This window comes from Panthera tigris, chromosome A1 (genome assembly GCF_018350195.1).
Source record: "Panthera tigris isolate Pti1 chromosome A1, P.tigris_Pti1_mat1.1, whole genome shotgun sequence".
Classification (NCBI taxonomy): Eukaryota; Metazoa; Chordata; class Mammalia; order Carnivora; family Felidae; genus Panthera; species Panthera tigris.
Window position 1 is genome coordinate 162,808,603 of NC_056660.1, and position 21,956 is coordinate 162,830,558.

General features: G+C 36.5%; 2 protein-coding genes across 26 annotated transcripts in view; one reads left to right on the plus strand and one right to left on the minus strand.

The window, feature by feature from the left end:
• The window catches only part of PAM (peptidylglycine alpha-amidating monooxygenase), a 274,684-nt gene that overhangs the window by 229,616 nt on the left and 23,112 nt on the right, over positions 1 to 21,956 (plus strand). For 7 of the 13 annotated variants that reach the window (XM_042990810.1, XM_042990811.1, XM_007074957.2 and 4 more), the window contains 3 exons: positions 1,518 to 1,841; positions 11,245 to 11,374; positions 21,136 to 21,252. In XM_042990810.1, coding sequence (XP_042846744.1) covers positions 1,518 to 1,841; positions 11,245 to 11,374; positions 21,136 to 21,252 — 571 coding nt within the window. The remainder of the gene's footprint in view (positions 1 to 1,517; positions 1,842 to 11,244; positions 11,375 to 21,135; positions 21,253 to 21,956) is intronic. The other 6 variants (XM_042990833.1, XM_007074964.2, XM_007074967.2 and 3 more) reach the window with 1 other exon arrangement.
• Positions 8,732 to 21,956, minus strand: part of GIN1 (gypsy retrotransposon integrase 1) — a 78,866-nt gene continuing 65,641 nt past the window's right edge. For 8 of the 13 annotated variants that reach the window (XR_006219449.1, XR_006219441.1, XR_006219433.1 and 5 more), the window contains one exon: positions 8,732 to 8,985. The gene's annotated coding sequence lies outside the window, so the exon portion shown is untranslated. Of the gene's footprint in view, positions 8,986 to 11,630; positions 11,668 to 20,713; positions 20,883 to 21,956 lie in introns of those variants that run through there. The other 5 variants (XR_006219445.1, XR_006219437.1, XR_006219438.1 and 2 more) reach the window with 4 other exon arrangements.

A 21,956-nucleotide genomic window follows, 5' to 3' on the forward strand; every position in this document is an offset into this window, starting at 1 on the left:
TATTTTCCATGTAAATGTTTCATTGCACAACAGCACATTAAACTATTTGTATTTAGTTTGAGGGCAGGTGAATTTAACAGTAATGAATTAATTTCTTCCCTGTGAGGGAAAATGCCACTGTGGCCTAACAGATTTGGTTGAGTTGTAATTTGCTTTGTTCATTTTCCTGAGATTGGCCCTATTACTTGGTAATTATTTTTTGATTGAAGATTTCACCTGGGATAAGCCTCTTTCATGGGAAAGAATTGAAAGCTTTGAGTCATTAAGCCAAGACTATTTGTAAACATGACAGGATCTCTTAGCATCATTTTGGAAAGACTTCATTTCCCCTTACACCAATTTTTTAATAATATATTCTTTGGTGGAACGCATCATAGCAAAACCGGTTATCATTTTCATTTCCTACTGGTCATAAAAAAGATTTTGTAAATGTTAACTGATCATGCTGTAAATGTAATTAAAACTTAAGTAGTAAGACTCCACGGTCATAACTAATTTCATTAGCAGCCCTTAGAATAGGGTGAGGGAAAAGAACTGAGTGTTTGTTCAACCTTGGGGTTTGGCTTAGAAGAGCAGATTTGTTTCTATCAAGAACGTAGACATGTTTCCGATTCACATAGTTGATGTAAATGGATTTAAAGCCATAGATGTAAATGATAAGGATTAAAATGCTTTGTGAACTTTCCATAGTCATATTTTATATCTCTCATAATGTTTTATAAATAATACTGTCTTCGTGATAATGGATGATCACATCCAAGTTTACTTTTTAGTACAGAAAGGCATGAAATACATCGTGATGAACCATTCCGATGATATTAGTTTGTTAAAATCTCTTGTTTGAAACTGATTTGAGGTATTCTTTTTTCACAAAATTATTTTTCTGGAACTTGTTCATTTCTTGTCTAAAATGAACAACTGGAGCTACACACAGTAGCACTGCTAACAAAATAATAATAACAAAACATGGGTTTTTTGCTTGCCAAAGAGATGCATATCTGTTACGTTTCTTGTGTTTTATAGCATATGCTGAAAAAATATACCTTTAATTTCTTGTGCATTATACTTTAATAGGCTTTTAAAGACAACTTCAAAGGGTTTTCCTTGAAGGTAGCTCTTTTCTGATGTAGCTGTTGATCATACTTTTAGAAATCTGATGAACTGTAACTTCCAAATCAACCCGACTCTACTGTGAAAACCATTTACTGAAACATGCCGTGCAATCACATGCACATCGTTTTGTTTCCACTAATATGCAAATAGAGGTTATCTGGTGTTATTGGCTCCTGAGATAATAGAAGGACATAGGTGGTATATAAAATGAAATGTGAAGCCTATTATTTTTTTCATTGTTCTGGAAAATCATCCTTTTTCCCCTGATGCTTAAACATCTGAGAGCAACCTTCTCTCTCACTTATTATGACAAATCAGGCGATGGTATTTTTAAGGCACAAAATTTTGTAAATTTTGCAATCTTATCAACCCTCCACCCCTTCTCTCTTCTCTTTTTTCCACAGGTGATTTCTATTCACTACTTTCCAAGCTGCTAGGAGAAAGGGAAGATGTTGTTCATGTGCATAAATATAATCCTACAGAAAAGGCAGAATCAGAGTCAGACCTGGTAGCTGAGATTGCAAATGTAGTCCAAAAGAAGGATCTTGGTCGATCTGATGCCAGAGAGAGTGCAGAGCACGAGGAGAGGGGCAATGCTATTCTTGTCAGAGACAGAATTCACAAATTCCACAGACTAGAGTCTACTTTGAGGCCAGCAGAAAGCAGAGTTTTGTCATTACAGCAGCCCCTACCTGGTGAAGGCACCTGGGAACCCGAACACACAGGAGGTGCGTTTAGGGCTTCTTTTAAAGAACAAACTATGAAATGCTACAATCCACATTAGCAAAATCTGAAGGGAATAAAAATGAATGGGTGAAAATACTTATCGATAAAAAAAAAAAACTCATGAGAAAAAAACATTACTATGATTTGGGTTATCAGATACCACCTTTGTTTGAGGTTTTATTTTTGTTTTGGTCCAATACTTCATAAATTCAGCTTCTGTTCAGTTGATGAGCCAGAATTACCGGGACCAAAAATACCTAGATCGTGTTCGGAGAGTGGCACGTGAAATTCAGCATAACAAATTCTTACCAAATCAGTATTCTCTATTTTGCTCAATGGAAAGAAGCTGAAAATTCAACACCTGATCTGTAAAGTCTCAGTGTATGAAATGCTTATATGCTACCTTCTTTAAGGTAATTAAGGTCCTCTCAAAGGAATCTTCTATTTCCCAGCATTCTTTTCCAACTGACTTGTAAAATATAACCATTTTTATGATTTTGTTTCTTAAGTTCCATTATCAATTACTATCTTAATTGAAAATTTAGTTTAGTTTTTTTTTTTTTTTTTCTTTCCTGAGGGGACCTCCAGCAACTCAGAAACTATCAGATTTATCTTTATTTCTAACCAGGATTCCTCTGGTTATGGCTTCCATAATTAGAGGACAATACCTTATTCCCTTCAGGTTTCTGTACCAGCAAGCTATGGATGCCTCATCTTTGTCTTTAATTGTATTGTGGCCTCTTTCATATTGATTGTGTTTCATGTTACTTGCTAATGTGGAAAGCCAGATAATACAGCATGTGGAGATAATCTCCAAAAAAAGTAACAGATATGGGTGCATGGCAGCTGTCCATGCGTGGGCTGGAATGGCTCAGGCTGCCAGCTTGGTGTTTTCAAATACAGCTTTGCAGTAAGCCATAAATTATTCAACACCCAGCTGATTTTTATTTATAATTGAAAAAAAGCATGTGGTGCCTTTTGCTCACACAGAAGTTTCAAGCACTGTCCATTGGGTCTGGTCTAATACTTTCTATGGGGTGTACTGGGACTCAGTTTTTTACATCTTCATACTTAAACAGAGTCAGCCCTGCTCTAACTCCTAAATTTATCTAATGAAACTATTTCTCAAGAGGGTTTCCTAAACTCCACTGCATTAGAATCACCTCACCTAAGGTGCTTATGAAAAATCTAGACTCCTGAATACTACCTAAGAACAACTGAATTGACATTTCCAAGGGTGGTGCCTAGAAAATCTGCAGTTTATCACGTCCCTATCCATTTCATAGACAGACTTGAGTGTCTTTCTGAACCTCTATATTAAGGACAGCAAATGGTAACCCATACGACATGAAAATATAAAAGGCAGAAGGGCTTCTTTGGCAAGAGTACAATTCCATTCAAGTGCGAAATGTTAGAGTTGCAATATATTTTATCCCATGACTTCTCTTTGTTACCCTGGATTTGAAATAATATTGTGGTTCTTATAATTTACCTATAGGTATCATAAGTATGCATGTAAAAATCATAGTTTGACTTAAGGCATTGTATTCCTAAAACCTAGTTAGCTTTTCTAAGAAAGAAATATTTAAAATACCCCAAATACATTTACTTGCCAGATCTCATACCTTATAGGGTGGTCAAAATGGCAGTGTCCAGGAGTAAAATGTTGCTTCAGGATCTGGGTCAGGAAATTTCCTTTCATTTAAAATATGTGGGTAAACGTCACTGAATTAAATAAAATGATGAGTCATAGAAACATACAGCACAAATCCTCATTATAGAAAGAAAATGTGCCTGTGTTTCCTTTCTGCAATGATTTATTTTAGTGTTATTTCACTACTCTGATTCAAAAACCTTTTAAACGTTAAATGTAAAATAGCAAAATTCATATTTAGGTAAGCTATTTCTGAAAGTCTTTTTCTTTTCACCCTTCTGTCACTGTTTACCATAGCACAATATAAAACCTAACCTTAATTGAAAATGTTTCATTCCTTTGTGTAAGCCAGAGAATGCCCTATCCTCAGGAAACTTCCATTTGCAAAAAAAGAAAGTAGGCATTATTAGCATGTAACACCCTGGTAAAATACATTAGCAGTCTAATTCATGTATATTTCCCAGGGTATGAGCAAGGGGGATAAATTTGATGGATAATCTCCCATTGTTGTTCTCATAGCCTTTTCTTTACTTCAGACAAAGCTGAGAAGGGGACCCTGTAATAGTCTGGAGGAACTAACTGTCTCCCTAAATGCCTAATTTGCTGTAAGGAATTATATTACCTTCAAAGAAGAAGGTAGTTTATCATATGAGATTATTACTCAAACAAAAATGCGAGGCTATGGTGTTGCTTAATGTTATAGCTCCTACTCATTTCAGATGCCTTTGAGACCTATTTTAATTTTTAAATGAAGAAACTGAAGCCTAGAGAAGTTAACCCATTTCAGTGAGGTCACAGAGTCTGAATTTAAAACTTGGACTTTATAACTGAATTTAAAACTAGAATGTACACTTCCTAGTTCTTTACACTTCATTACAGTTTTGCTCAAAACACTGAGCTAACTTGTTCGCCCAGTTCAGATATGCCTCTCTGGAGCTCTGGGCCATAACTGCTGACAAGCTGGAGGCTTCCACTTAGGACTCTGTTCTAATGTCCACAGTTCATGGCACTAGCACAATCCAATACAGGAGCATTTTATGCCACAGCACTTTGGATTTCATTGACTGGACCATACTTTGGAACTACAATACAGTAATGTATCCCATCCAGCTGATTTGAGAGGTCACAGGTGAAATTATTGGATCGGCTCAAAAATCTGGATGTGACTATATGTGGTAGGCCCAGAACTACCTCATGGTTTCAAAAACACCATTTTGTGGACTTTTAGATTTGTCTGAATTCCGCTTAGTTCCATACCTTGGCAGCTGCCTTTAAACTTGAATCCCCACCTCATAATGGGATGAGCATCATTGGACACAGCTGCATGAAGAGCACAACCAGAATGACATCTTCCATCTTTGCTATGAAGCCTTTAGCATTCCCGAGAACAAGATGGTTAAGTATTGTGTCTTCAGCGTGTCTCTAAGAGCGCAAATATCCACAACTAGCACCTCTTTCTAAGTCTTGTCTTCATGACCTGTGGTGAGTCTGTTCTGAAAACTCTTGTCCCAATAGTTGTGAGAACAACATTAGAAACAGGGAAATTTCCCGGACAGGTGTAGCTAGACTAGCACAGAGGTTTTGCAGCTATTGTTGGAAAGGACGTGCCTCACATAGGAAGCTATAGCTGCAATCTCCACACAACGTACACACATGCATGCATACAACACACACATGCGTGCACTGCGCGCACACGATTCAGCTCACCCCAGAACAGTTCTGCATTTGGCCAAAATAAAATCTGAAAACCATTCCACACAGGTTGTATGCTGTGGATCACTTCAGACTCTGGAGCCTGACTTCCTGGCTTTGAATCCTAACTACACCACTTATTATGTGGTCCGTAGGAAAAATTAGAAAAGAAATTCTCTGGGCTTTAGTTTTCTCATCTATAAAAATGAGGATGATTACAGTACAGTCCTCATAGGGTTTTAGTGAGGGTCAAATAATACTTCCATGTATTCCAGGTAATGCATGGAAAGGGCTTTGAACAGTTTCTGGCACACACAAAGTATTAAATAAATGTAATACATTAACAATACATATGATTATAATTGCCACCGTTAACATCATGTCAGATTAGGATTTCAAAATTTTAAACACCAAAGCAATAGGAGTAAATGTTAATTACTATAACTTAAGCAGCACCCATGAGAGAATTTTCTTGGAAAGTGTAGGAAAGCTGTAAAATTTGGCACTCTAATTTGATAAATTCAGAAAATGACTTGGCAGTGTTCTGTCGTAATGGCAGTGTGTGGCTCTCAAATCTCTGATCACTTACATTGACCTGCCTTGACGTTTTCCTGTGATACATGATGTACAGTGTGGAAATATTCGACTAGGTAAACTGAGAAGCAAATACACTCTTTTTTACACCTAACATCATTTGTTTTTTTACCGTTAATTTGATATTTATATTGAGACAATATTCGTAGGATAGGAACAAAATCCTAGTCTTTATTCTAGTGGCCTTCTGGAAACCACACTCACTGAAAAATGAATTTAAAACTATATTCTCAGTGGCAGATTTGATTGGAATGCTATTGCTAGCATATGGAAGCCTGGTTCAGCATGTATTGTATACCTGTGAACAGAAAATAATATCTGCATGTGTGTGATGCTTATCAAAGTATTCACAGACTCTTAATCAACTCAGAGTCTATATTTCAGTCATATGCTTACCTCTAGGTTCACATCTTATAGAATTACCAGGTAAAATAAGGCATTCAGTTGGCTGCAATTTCATCCCTGGAGGGAAGGAGACTAATAAAGACAAACATATACATAGCCCTCACTGTGAGCCAGGCTAAGTGTTTTAGGTGCATTAACTTATTTAATCCCCATAACAACCCTATTTATAAACCCTTTTAGAGAGGAAGAAACAGGCACAGAAAGGTTAAGTCATGTGCCTAAAGTGCCATAGCTGAAGGAACCAAGATTTGCTCAAGTCTTGGTTTTAATCACTTTGTTATTCTGCCTCACAATAATATAAAATGATAGATAGATAGATAGATAGATAGATAGATAGATAGATAGATAAGAGAGAGAGAGAGAGAGAGATAGGAAGGCAGGCATGCAGGAGGGAAGCATGATGACAGGTTTTTTTCCAATCATCCCGTCATCTCATCTACACTTGCAGTAACTCTTGGTGTAGATTACTTTTGATCATACTTTCTCAGTCAGCATCCAAACATTTTGACCAAGTCGAAGATCTCATTTGCAATTAAATTTTAAAAAGAAAAGAAATTCTGCTAATGCTTTTGGCCCCTATGTCTAAATTCTCTTCCTCACTTCATCCTCATTAAATGAAACACTGTAATTTAATCCTTGTTTTCTTTCTGACTTGGTTATAAACATTTCTCATCTGATTTCAGTTAATCATCGCTATGGCCGACACTTCTGATGAGTAACAGTCTCTGCCCAAAATAAGTCACCTTTCCTCACTAGATGAATTCCCAAGTGTAGAAAAAGCAGCCATTACATTTTGTTCTTGTTGAAGTCATCTAGTGATTTCACTAAAACTAATCTTTTAATTACGTAACACTGAAGTCACAGCTCTGGGTTTAAAATTAGATTTTCTCTTAACTTAATTCTGTCATTTCTTCTGTAACACAGATAAATGAATGCCCTTTTAAATGCATATTAATAATTTCATATGAAAGTAGCATTGATCACTACATTAATCTCTTTCTTGGAAAGGTATAATTCATTAATTCTTAGTGATTTATTGATATAATTTTAATAGTAATGTTTATTTTTTTTCTGAAGGTCGTTAATTTTTTTCCTAAATATATAGAATATGAGGCTGCACATTGACCTTTATAATGAGTGCAAGAATTCCTCTGAAAAAATCCTATTATTTGACATCTGAATTTAGAGCAGCTGACAGAGTTGGGAATGGCTTGCCAGATGTCATGCGTAAGAAATTTGTATTAATATTCAAATTAAAACTGAAAGGCTACAACATTAGTCACATACTGAATCGCCTCTTAAATGAAAGCTAAGAAAAATATGAATTCTTAATTTTTAACTTCTCCATGATTGAAAAAGTTAGGTTTAAGTTAGAACCCAAATATATTTTATCATGTAATTTCTTTAATAAGGATTTGAAATATTTCTTAATTGGGGTCTAGAAAATAATCAATCTTGACATTGACAACTGAAGTCTGGCCCAAGCCCACAGTTCCTTTCCTGTGAAGTGAGAAAACGACCTGGGATGACCCAGTACTGTTCTGACATTCTTTGACTCTCATGTAGCAACAGGCAGGGATTGGAGAAACATGTTATTGACTCCATCCATATACCTAGACCACTAGTCCTAAAAGACTGCTTTGAATCTTGATCATCTAATCTTAAAGGGAACCGCTTTTAACCACCTAATAATGAAAAAGATGGTGACACTGGAAGCAAAAACATCAATTAACTGAGCTAATGTTCACAGAGGAGACATGAACTCAGTTTTTCTGTAACTATTTTACAATTTCTATTTAACCTGGAGACCTAGATCCTAAGAATGTTGAGGTCTTGGGTTGGTAATCTTAAAAGCGTGTGATGGTATTTTTAAATGAAATTTTAAATAATATAACCTCTCTAAAAATTTTGCGATGCACAAAGTAGTTCTCCTTTGCATTGACTCAGTACTCACAGTGTATATATTTCTTCTTATATATTTCCTTACATATTACCTTTACTGTTTTGAAAATTCACCAAACCTATACATTTTAATAATATGTTCTATTTACACTATTTTTCCTTCTTGAAAATTTCCAACCAAATGGACTCTCATATGTGACAAAATAAGCTGTTAACAACCTATCAGTCAATGCTTTTAGCAGAGTTTTGAGTGCTTACCAATCTAAGGTCATTGGTAATTGGGGTCATTCATAGCCAGTTTAAAGTTGATTGTGCAATATTTCCAATAGTTAATGAAACTCACATGTGTCCCGGTTTGTTTATTTTGGACGCTGCATCTATTTTTTATCAGAATTAGTATCTCTGGACCTTCATGAGCACCTAGCTTCCAGTACCTGCTGGATGAACCACTGAATAGAAATGTTCTAGGAAACATATCTGTTTATTTTCTTTAATAAAAATGATTAGCCAATTAGCATTTTTATTGAGTCTCTTAACGTCTTCAGCAGTGTGGAGGGTAAAAAGAGGTAGTACAAGTGAAATATAAGATTATAAGGGTGCTTAAGTGCTGGTTGACAACATAAATAAGTAGACTGGACCACAGCATTCTGTTTAGTGTATTTATTAGGCCATAACAGGCAGCCAGGTGCTGTGTTAAGACTTTACAACAAATAGTGAATACGACACGATCCCTGCCCTCAAGAAGTTCCATCTGGGTGCAGTAGTTCCGGGCACTGAGAATCTGATGAAAAGCAGCTAAATATCTGTGTTATCATGAGGTTCAAGGTTGCCTTGAAGACCATCCGGACTCTTCAGGAGCTGATGAATGAGCATAGAACAATGACCACCAAATGGACAAGCTGTAACGGAGATGGGAGTGAATGATATACAACCTGAGAACTTTAAAATAATTGAAAACATTTTCTTTGGGGGATGATTTATCCATCTGTTGATCTATCTAGACATCTCTAATTGTCATGCTCATACCACTGCTTCCAGATTTCACTTTCAAAAACACAGTTTTAATCATGCCACCCCATGCTTAGAAACCTTCAGTGGCTACCAGTCGCCTGTAGCAGCAATTTGCATCCTTTTTTCCTATTATGACAAACGTGATAGATGATGAATGTTATTCATCTGAGCAGCCCCATTCACGTCCACTGCTGTGCCCAGAATTGTTTGCAAATGTAAGCGTGCCAGCTGTAACTCTGTCCCCCTTCTCTTCAACTCAAGAAGGCGTATCAGAACACGTGAGTGAGAATGACATTCTCATGGGCCCTAATATATTTCAAAAGTAAATTATTCCAAACTCTGTGCTTTACTGATACTAATAATATACTTGCAGCATGCCTCAAAATTAATCTTCGTATAGATCAAGACACCACAGCTCAGACTGACATTCATTCGTTGTTAAATCCATACTCTGTCATATGGTATACAATATATTTTCCAGCCTAAACTAGATCTCCAGGTCTGTTAATCCCGCCTTTTGCTCTCCTAAGCCCCACCTGGACACAGAGAGGTATCCTTTCCAGATTAAAGATCTTGAAACACATTCTGCAATTGTAAACATCCTCGCTTTTGATCTTTCTGACCAAAATATTCTCTGCTTGCTTCTGCACTCAGTGAACTCACTTACCTTTAAGTGCATACACAAGTGTTTATTTCTCTGGGAAATCTCCCAGGTCTAACCTTAACCCTACCCTCTCCCAGCCAAGCCCCAGGAAGGATTATGGGCCCTCTCCTGTGTTCCATCACTACAGTGTGTCATAAGTATTTGGTTTCTGTTTTTCTCATTTTATTCTACGAGGTCTTCAAGGCCAAAAGCCATGTTTTATTCCCAGAATCTAGCAATGCCTTACATAGACAATACACTTAGCGAATACTTGAAGATGCTTCTGCAGAAGTTGTAGGCAGAACTGACCTAGGCATTCAGTTGCGCTGTTTTCTTAATTTTTATTAAAGAAAAAAATTAAATGTGCAGAGGTAAAAAGACTTTGAATGAAGCAGTACTATTTCCTTAAGTACAGTTGAGAAAATTACTTCAAAAGTGTTTATTCTCACACCAGCATGCTCTCAAGCTTTCATAAGCTGATCCTACAAGCCCTGTGCTTTCCTTTCTTCCTCCAGTCTTTAATGCCTGTCTCTAGGGATTTCACTGCATGTTGCCACATCCTCCAGAGGATGGAAAGGAGAAACGAGACTCGAATTGCTGCATTTCTACCTCTCGGCATCTCTGTTGAAGTATTCGAGAGGGAAAGAAATATGGAACTGATACAGTTGATTTCACAGTATCTTCATAACTTTATATCCTCAGTCAGTACAGCTACTTCATACATCATACCTCTTTATTCATAAGCATGTTTATAAAAGGGCCTAACACAAATAAATGCAGGTATTCTCTAAGTATAAAGGTACTCTGATTAGAAATCAGAATAACTTGAGAGTCACAGAGTTTGTTATGTTTCCCTTCTCTTGTGTCAGGAAACAGTGAAATATAAGCCATGAAAGAGAGTGTCCCTCCATTCCCATTGCTATAGGAACCCTCACATTCAGAGAAATGAGATTGGTATCTTATATAGATTCCTTGTACGATATAATTAGCGATGGTTTATTATAGGGTCTTGTGTCTATTGAACATCTAGAATTTACACAGGAGTCAGATCACACACACACACACACACACACACACACACACACACACACACACAGGCTTACTGCCCATGCTTGCTATTGATTCACACATAAAATCTCTGTATTAAAATGATGCCATCCATGTGGTCTTATTTCCCAAACATACTATTTTTAAATAATCATGTCAAGAAGAAAGTAGTCTCAGATTTGTTCTATAAGGACTTCCGGGCAAGCTGTTTTCATAGGCATGTTACCAAGAGGAAAAGAGGGCATACGGTCCCCAAACAAATTCACAGTCACTTCATTTCATAGCTCAGGAAGCTACTCGGCATGTGCATGTGGTTTATTTATTTAGAGCACGGCTTGACTTTTTTTTTTCTTTGCATCTAGTGACATTACTGCATGAGTTTCTTATAACCATTGTGCATCTTCATGAGGTTATACAGCTTTCTTTTTTACACCAAATGTCTGTATTTATCTTATAGATTTCCATGTCGAAGAATCACTGGATTGGCCTGGAGTATACCTGTTACCAGGCCAGGTCTCTGGGGTGGCTCTGGACCCTAAGAATAACCTGGTGATTTTCCACAGAGGTGACCATGTCTGGGATGGAAAGTAAGTAATATTTTTCCTTCAGGGTGTAAATGAAAATAAATGTGGCATGCATCACTTTTTGTTAAACTAGGGTAATAGTAAGAGAACTACCAAGGTTCTTTGTGAACTTGATTTTTGTGAGCAAACCATATTTATCCTTTTAATGCATGACTCTGATAAGTAATGGAGAGGAAGTCTTGGGCATTTTAAAACAATTAAAGTAGTTTCACAAACTAGTTGATGGAAAGACAATGACAATCTGATTCTGCCTACTTACCATTTTCTTCCCTTGTCCTTGAAGCCACCTTCACATTCTTAAGGAGGATAATATTAAAAGGCAGTTAAGAGAGTACATTTGCTGAGGCGTTTCAAGACTTCAAAGAAAGTGCATCCTGAGAAATGATCAACTAAGAAAAGTTACTAGTTGACTACAAGAAAACACTTTGTTATTTCCGTGTGCATGCTGCATAAAGAACCACTTTAAGACCATTGGACTCTCCTTTTCCATCAGACTGCTGCACAGCAGTGAAAACAATTAACCTTCTGGAGATTATGGTTGAACCAGTTTAGCCACCACATGTATAGAAATAGTAGCTTGACTTCATATTTTCATACAGATTAACTTTATCACTCAAATTTTCTCTTTTTATGAGCACCAAAGACTTAAGAATAACACGAGGACTAATTCCCCTGCTTTTCCTTTGGGTTTCTCTTTCCAACCTTTTATTCTACCTTCCACTATCTACTTAGAAGGATTTTGACTAAAAATGTCTAACATTTATTGTTTACTGTGGGTCTGTCACTGTTTTAAATGTTTACCTAAATCACCTTACAACAGCTGGGCACTGTTACTATCACCATCATTCACATTTTCCAGATGAAACCAAGAGGAGGTAAGTGTTTTGCCCCACGTCTCTGAGTTAGAAAATGGCAAAACCAAGCTTCACTTCCTTTTCATCTGACTCCAGGGTTGGCCCAGTTGCCCACTTTGCAATATTGCGTTTTATAGGATTGTGAGCACATTCACATGATGACATTTTTAAAAGGTTGGTCTCAACTCTCCTGAGTAATGAATATCCATTTATTCATTTATTTTATCACAAATGTGCATATGAAGGTGAATCTTAAACTAACAATTAACTGTAACGAATCTTCTCCTTTCAAGTGTATAGCTGTAGGGTCTCATTTGGAAAACGGAGAGCCTACATATATAGTTCAGTTGTTTTTTTCCCTCTAATTTCAGAGATAGTGATTATACTTATGCTGGTGCTAACTCTGCTCTGTCACACAAACGTGTATGTATTTTTCTTTGTGCAGGTCAAGATGGCACTCATTCAGCATTTCACAATACATTGGTAGTTTGGTTACTGTGTAATTGTCCTCTCCAGTTGTCACACTTGAAAATGGAATCTGAGAAAGGAATCACTTCAGAGTTCAAAGCAATCGAACTCAATATTCGTATTCATACATCTCTGTTACATCGTCTCAGTCATTATTGAACATCTAATGGTATTTTAACAAGTGCTTTTAAAAGCAAACTATTACTATTCATTGTAGCATATTCTTCGTTTTAATGAATATTGCTACATTTTCTGCATGGATTTCTAGCCACATTTTACCAGAGGAGAAAATTACAGCATCATTTTCTCCCATTGATACTGTTTCAGCTGGCCAAAGCTAAATTGGATAAAGTCCAAGTCTCCATTTGAATGTGATACTCATTCCAAGTAAACAGCAGAGGCTGGAACAGTTTCACAGGAGAAGGGATCAGTAAAGGCCAGCTTGGGGTGGGAGACGATGACACAACACTGAAATAAGAGCCACATAAGAACAGTTTCTGTGACTTATATGATAGTCCTCACTCAAGAACTGCTCTTTCCTGGCATCTAGCTTTCATCTAGATAACCAGTATCATGTGCAAATAGATTCCAGCTTCAGTGCCAAAGCCCTGGTGTGTTTATCCCGATAAATGGCACCAACAAAAGGGTGTTGTTAAAAATGCAAGACTTCTTCAGAGCAGATGTGCTGATTTAACTTATTAAATCTCTATTTCTTCTTTCTTATTCATCTTTATCTTTCAGGTGTAAGAATTTTGTTAGCTGTCTTTCCTTGTGTCTCTCTTGTAGTGTCCATTGGCCTCTAGCAGCCTTTTCAGTCAATGGTTGCAAGGAAATTCTCTTCTGGAACGTACTTCTTTGCTTTTAACCACTGTCTGCTTTATTATTCATGAAGAGAATTAGAAGTGGATTACTCTTTATTTTTTTAGAAAAATAGATTTGGATTTGTAGGCTCTGTTCTTTGAACAGTCATGCATAGCGATCCTTCATATATAAGCTGCATTATATAAAATAGGCAAAGTACATAGTTTTTGTTCTCCCTCATTAAATATCCAAGGATTGTAAAAAGAAAAAGACAGCACCTTCCTGAAAAATTTATGATGTACTGGTGAGAGACAATGGACATTAAACATTGGGAGGAAATTGCATTCTTATTGCTACCACTGTTTGAATAGAGTAGTGAGAAATCCTGTATTAATCTTCCTTGGAATTTTTCTCATCCTGATAGTTCTCATGTTCACAAAATTGTAGTTTCCTTAATGTCAGGTCTTGCTCTAAAACTAAGCACTCTGTGTCCCCTAATTTTTAGGATGTGATCATTCTTTAACCATTAGGCATGCTTCATATTAATAATCCGTACTTAATACTTAGTACCCAAAGCTCTTTGATATCATCATATCAACTTTTTTATAAGTAGTATTACTCCTCATTTCTACCTGATTTCCCTGATCACCCCTTACTCTTGTATTTAACCATGCTAAATAAGCATGGCAACCAAACTGAAATAATAATAATAATAATAATTAATAATAAACCACTTGACCTCCTGAAAGGTGGTCATCACTCCCTTTCAGTATTTGATTTCCATTTTCTTTCCTGTCCATCTCTTACTACAATATGGCTACTTTAAGAAGCTTCTTCTAGCTGCAATAAGAAATGCCTATTATCAGAAGGATGTAATGAAATGTTTAAGAGCCTGCGGTCTGTCCTGGTGTTAGGGAGGCATCACAGCTAGAGCTCTTTTCAAGTTTAAATGTGTCCCAGCAGGAGGTGGGTAGCTCCTGCCTCAGTAACAGCTGTTCCTGGGTCTCAGTCTTAAAATCCAGACTGCTGTCAAATCTTGCTTCCTGGCCTTTCTTTTATTTATCTCAGCTATGGTTCTGGTTCCACTGTGCAAGACTCACATCACATACCCACTTAACTAAACCATGGGCTTTACCCCTTATTTTTAGGTGTTAAAAAGTTGTTTCCTTTTTACAATTAGTTTTCCACCTGGAGTGGAAAGGAAAGTTGGAAGTTGTATCACTTGGAATTCTTTCAGTAAGAGAGAAAAACAACTCAAACTACCTTAGGAAAAGAAGAAATAGATTAGATTGTATAAGTGAAAACTTCAAGGGTATGGTAATCCAGATGACATCACTAGGATCCATTTTTTAACAAATTTTCTCCTGGTTAGCTCCATTCCTGCGCCCCGATTGATCTCTGTCCCTGCTTTCAGCTTCAGAATCACATTATCACACTAGTCTCACAGAAGATGTAGTCTGTGTCCTGGACAGGTCAACAGAAAATCCTTAAATTGAGTCTGTTAGCATATTTTTTGGTCTGACTTGGGTCATGTCTCCTCCATCTCCAAACCAGTCATTGTGGCAAAAAAATAAAATCCACTCTTTGGCTTAGCTTGAGTTTTTTTCTTCTGTGTCTGGAATGTAGGAATAGAGTTGACATCAGAAGTAAATGCACCGACAGCGGGCTTAGAATGTTGGGTCACCTAAAGAAACACTGAAGTTTCATTAGCTCAATGTGGGGCAGCAGACATTGGGCACCCAGAAGAGCAACTGTGCACCAGAGAGCTCACCTCCAATCTCCCGCCTAATGTACACACACCTCTTAGAAGATCTTCCACAGTCATCCAGTGCTTGGACTCTCAGTACCAAGAAATTCCCTATGATATGAGACATACTTTCCAATTATGGGACTCATCTAGCTGTTATAAAGTTCTTCACTATGTTAAACTCAAATCCGAGTCTCCTAACTCCACCTGCATGACAACCTAACGCAGGGTGAACTTACTCCCATTTATCCATGGCAATTACTTACACATTTGAAGAAAGTTTTCTCTTCTCTGGAATAAGTATCCCCAGGCCATCAACCAGTCTGTATGCTGACATGATACTGTCATCTGAAGGTAGTTTGATTTCTCATCCTTTTAAAGTGTTTTGTGGAGAAGTGGCCACAATACCTCATGTATTATCTGCTCAGCAATGCAATTACTATCCTTAATGTGTATTCTAGATATCTCTCAGCGTAAAAAGTTTGTATTCACTCTTATTCAGCATTCATATCATCTTGTTGTGTGTTGAATCTGCTAAAATCTTTAAATACATTTCATAAAACTTTTACTGGAAATTTATATTTATGTGGTGTTTTTATTTTTTAGCATATATTTATTTTTGAGAGACCGAGAGAGACACAGCATGAGCAGGGGAGGGGCAAAGAGAGAGGGAGACACAGAATCCGAAGCAGGCTCCAGGCTCTGAACTGTCAGCACAGAGCCTGACGCAGGGCTTGAACTCACGGACTGTGAGATCATGACCTGATCTGAAGTCAGACGCTCAACTGACTGAGCCACCCAGGCACCCCACTTATGTGGTGTTTTAAAAATACTGAATTCAGGACTTTATTCCAATTATATTTCCCTTCATTAGATTTAACAATTTATAGATATTATTTAACCAGAGAATGAGCTGTCCCTCCCAGCTTTGTATCAAGTCTATTCATGTACATGCCTTTCATATCTTCATAAATGTTGTTTATAAAATTTGAATAGTTCATTGGTTGGCTTAGCAAAGTTTTGTTCTTAGATATGTGGTCTTCTGGGATTCTTCTCCCATTTGCCCCCCAAATAGCTCACAAAACATGGCTTCATCAGTGCTTTATGGAATGTTGCCAAGCTCTATTGTTTCAGAAATCTCTCTGCATCCTTTCAGAAAAATCGGTTCAAGATTTGTCTCACTGGTTTTCTGGAGCCTCAGTTAAGATATCTGCTTCATTTGAGAATTAAGTGAACCTGTAAAACAGAACTCAAAGTGACTGAATGGTACCTTAGTACCTTCATATCTGAGAGAAAATCATGAGGGGTTCTACAGAAAGAATGTTTCCATATTCTAGCATTCTCTCTCACATTGTCATTTGCCACTCAAACCATTTTCTTCCAGATTTGTGTTACTTTCTCTAGTTCTTCGTTATGTGACTATTCTTCTATCGCTTTTGCATACACACATTCAGTTTGATAACTGGCAGGGAGATTCTCCAGTCCAGTGAGGTCAGTCCTACTAAGAGGAGACTATATATATAAATATGCAAATATGTTAAAAAAAAAAAAAAATATATATATATATATATATATATATATATATATACATATCTATCTTAAGACAGCTAACCTAAGTTACCTTGTAACTTAGTTACCATTAGTTAACCTTGGTTACCATCTTCTAGCTCTGAGACCTGCATGAAGATGTTTGCACTCCTTTTACCTGCAGTTCCCTAGTCCAAAAAAATGAGGACTTTAATAAGTGCCTCGTTCTATTGAGTAACAAAAAGCACTTTGTTCAGTGACTTCTACTCAGTGGCTTTACTGACCCAGCAGAGCTGGTGCTATAATACCTAGCTCTTTGTTCTTTTCATCCCTGTTTGTGATGTCTCCATTGCTAGGTCCATTGGGGCACTAAAGAGTCATACTGGTTTCTTTGTCTGTCTACCTAATTTCCTCCTCACAGAGATTTTTTGCAATGTGTATATATTCAGAAGTGAGTGTTTTTAACATATTATTTAAGTATATTCCACTTAAAAACTCTGGCCTTTATATGGTATATCTTTGCTTTCCTAATATTGAGGGTATCTTTCCACTTATTTTCTCACTTGAAAACTTACAGTTCTAACAGATGGTTAGAGGAGGTGGTGGCGGGGGGCGGGGCGGAGGGAGATAGGTGAACTAGGTGTAAGGAATTAAGAGTACACTTATAATGAGCACTGAGTAATATATGGAAGTGCTGAATCACTGTATTGTACACCTGAAATGAATATACCACTATGTATTAACTCCACTGGAATTAAAATTAAAACATAAAAGGAAAGAAAGAGAAAACCTATGGTTCTCTCTCCAGCTTCTTAATTTATGTAATTGCAACATTATATTATACTTCTCTCTTCAGTTGCTATTATTTATTTTGCATTCCCTTAATTTTGATTGATGGCACAGAAGCTTATTTTCTTCTTACTGGAGTTTATTTTTTGTGTGAATATAGCAGAGCATTTCTTCTCAGCCTTATCTAAACTATTTGATTGGCTGCTAATGTGCAAAACCATTAATGGGGGATTCAAACTGCTAAAATAAAGAAGTGATGAATTCCCGCCCATGAACCATAGTTCAGTCTTTTTGACTGAGTGTGTTTTCAGAGAAGCAAACAAAAGTCAGCAGTGCTCCAGGCACTGTGTGAAATTTGCAGGGTATTATTATATCCTGTAAAAAGTTAAATGTGGTTGAAATAAAGACTTCTCTGCAGCATATAATGTGGGGTAGCTGCTTTAGAACACTAAATAAGCAGTTTGCTATAGCAACAGTATATCCAGTTCTGTAATCTGACATCCATTTGTGAACTGTTCAAGGGTTACCGTTCTTTGAATTACAGGAATTTATAAACTACTTTATTTGGCAGATTTGGTGTGCATGTGTATGTTTGTGACTTTCCCATTTAAGAAAAAATTTCAACTTCTTCTGTCCCTTGCCCTGTGTGACTACCATGCACGAACTGTTAGTGGCACAAAGCTCCACTATCCCAAATGAAAGGATCGCGTCTGGCCAGCCAATCAGCTGAGTGACTGTCTCTTGATGTGCAGCTATAGGTATGCTGAGATCTGTTATGCTCCAGCTTTATCGGGATATACAGTAGGCATTGTTGCCACTATACAGTGCCACTATTATTAAGTATCAGTAGTGGGTCAGAACACTATGTATCAAGTGTATAGCACTTGGTAAGAACTATGAGGACTTGGTAACTTTCCATATTACTAACTCACAAGTGGGGGCAAAGTAGATAAATAATACACTAGTATGTTTCATGCCCAATCCAATAAACTGCAAGAATACATGAAAAATTTAGAAAATACAAAAGGGAAAAGGAAATCTAAATACAATCAGTAGATTTTTAGCAATATCCATAAATATCCTAGTTATGATGCTGTATTGTAGTTGTGCAAAATGCTACTTTTGAAGAGAGAAGTACATATGAATCCACAGTTCAATTCAAAATTTCTTTTCAAAAAAGAGGAAACAGATTTTAACTCCTTACAGTCAGGGAAAGCATAATTCTCACATTATTTAGACTGCTATGGTGCTGTCATAAAGCACTGGAATGTTCCTAGATAATGAAGAATATGCCTTAAAACAGATAAAAAATGAAGAGACTATTCTATTGTACATGAATGTGAACCTTATAGCATACTCTGAGTCTCAGACATGCTGACCTTATGCTATCCAATATCATAGACATGTTGGAAGAAAAAGAAAACAACACTGATGGTTGAATCCAATGCCATTGTTTTCTAGAAGAATAGTTATGATGTTTTTAGTATAGAAATTCATATTGAAAATAGAGTTTCAGATACAGAATAACTCTTTGGTGTTTCATTAAAGAATTACATCATGTTTGCCCTTTACCAGTCTCCCATGTTTTAATAACACCTTGTACATTCTTACATTGGTTCTAATAAAATTTCACATTCCAATTTAATGAAGATCCCATGAATATCTTAGAAAATCTACTTTGTTAGTGATGTTACTTCTATTTCATAAACTCAGGTATTTTTTTTTCTAGGTACTGCTGTGTGGTTTTAACTACACGTAATAGCATATGTAAACAGTATTACTTAAGTTTTAGGTTGACAAAGTTGAATCAATATTTTGTTTTTAATTGAATGCATCATTAATAAGAACTACTTCAGGGACTTAGTGTTATCTTTCATGGAAAATATCCCCAAAGACTCTAACAGTCAAGAAGCTCAAATAATCGTGTGATGAATTTTTTAATGGCAAGAGAATGTAATTTTGAAATTTTTATTCATCTACTGGGACTCTACATAAGTTCCACAAAAATGTCAACCAATCAAATATCAACCTAATCAATAGGTCTGTGACAGATCTGAGCACTCTTTTGCCTTTCCAAACTGCAAATGTATCTCCATTAATAGTTAATATTATTCAGGTTCTTCTTTTGCTTACACAGTTGAACTACAACATATTAGTTTTTTTCACAGCTTTGTCTGATTCTATAAAGGAAATTCTGTTACAGCTTTGACTGTATCAAATAGTTTCTGTTACAGAAATATTTGTTGATCATCCACTGACTCGTCTGGAAAAATATGTATATATTGTGTATATTTTTATGTAGATACACATATGTATGGCTCAACTATGTGCTAATTCAATTCTTTGTTCTTTAACATATAAATTGGTCCCTTTGTGATTTGTAGATTTACCTTTCTGTTATATAAGCTTATATTACAAGATTTTATCTTTGTCATTTGTCTCAAATAATTACCCAAACAGGAATTGAAATAAATATAGTATCTATGCTAATTGTCAATTTAGGTAAAGATACTACCAGCAATTTATATAGAAATATAAATGGGAAAAATGTATATAAACATATATGTTCATAATATTTTATAACCTGGGAGATAGAATTAAAAAGCAGAAACCGTCATGTTTGTTTTAGCTTTATATTATTATGTAGTTGGTCATTTTGTACTTAAAGAAAAATTGTTTTATGGAAGAAGTTTTATGATTCCAGAATCAATTTATGTTTTATATTTTTTAAATACTTTGAACATTATATACTATATCCTTATATTATGTATTTGCATGTTGGGGCACCTGGGTGGCTGAGTCGGTTAAGCGTCCGACTTCAGCTTAGGTTATGATCTCGCAGTTTGTGAGTTCGAGCCCCACGTCAGGCTCTGTGCTGACAGCTTAGAGCCAGGCGCCTGCTTTGGATTCTGTGTCTCCCTCTCTCTCTCTCTGCCTCCCCTGCTCACACTGTGTCTCTCAAAAATGAATAAATGTTAAAAATAATTTTAAAAATATTTGTATTTGCATGCGGTTCTTATGGCAAATACTATAGCAAACATATTTTATATTCCTTCCTGCTATCATTTACACTTTCCTTATTACAGTGTGAGTTAAAATAAGTTATGCTTCCTTCTGTAGTTTCAAATAGATATTGAATTAAAATATTTTGAGGAGCTTTGAAAAAATAAGAGTTCTTGGTAGTATTTCTTAAATTCTCATGTGAATATGAATCACCTGGGGTTCTTGTGAAAAGTATGGACTTCAGATTCAGTGGGTCTGAGACCTTGCATTTCCAGGCAGTCCCCATGTCGTTGTTCCCCTGGCCCCTCTCAGCAGCATAGTTCTACAGTCAAATGGTACAGATGTAATTATATTTGTAATTATGTATGTAATTACCCCTATATATATTGGTATATATATATATGTAATCAAAGGTACAGAAATGTGAAGGACAAAGAATGAAATCAAAGTCTAAGCTCTTTGGTTGACTGTGTATTTAGAATCTCAAGTGAATGGTCTGCATTTCTCAAGCTCATTGACCTTTCTCATTGGTCTATTTTCCATTCTAATGCTTTTGTTTGTTTGTTTGTTTTAAGCTCTTTTGACAGCATGTTTGTTTACCAGCAAAGAGGACTGGGGCCAATTGAAGAAGACACTATTCTTGTCATAGATCCAAATAATGCTGCAGTACTACAGTCCAGTGGAAAAAATCTGTGAGTTAAATTACTTATTTTTTTTAAATGTTTTATTTTTGAGAGAGAGCGAGAGCGCGCACGTGTGCGAGCGCATGGGGGAGGGGCAGAGAGAGAGGGAGTCAGAGGATCCCAAGTGGGCTCCTTGCTGAGAGAAGACAGCCTAATGAGGGACTCAATCCCACATGTGAGATCATGACCTGAGCAGAAATCAAGAATCAGACACTTAACCAACTGAGCCACCCAGGCTCCCCTACTTATGTTGTTATTAAGGCTCTTGCTGCATATATTTTATCAAAGTGTGTCACTGGCTCTGGTCCTGTAAAGGGTGTATTGTACAACAGTGGCAAAAAAGCGGAGCTTAAGAAAGCAGGTGACTAATTGGGCCATCCCATCTTTCATTTTCTAAATAGGTGGCTCTAAACTGAAATTAGAATCACCTGGGAAACTACAGAAAAATTAGATTGGATTTAGTCTGGAATGAGGCCCAGGCATCAAAACAGTACTTTTAAAGCTCCCCAGGTGATTCTAATAGGTACTCAAACTTCATAGAACCATTGATACACATAGCTAATGAAGTGAGCTGCTAGTCAGCTTAGATTTGAAGATTAAAAAAATTTTTTCAGCGTAAAAGTTACATAACCAAACTCATCAAGTAATCAACATTAAGGAAAAAGGCTTCTTTCTTCCCATCTCAAAGGGAAGACTAAACAAATGGCATTTTT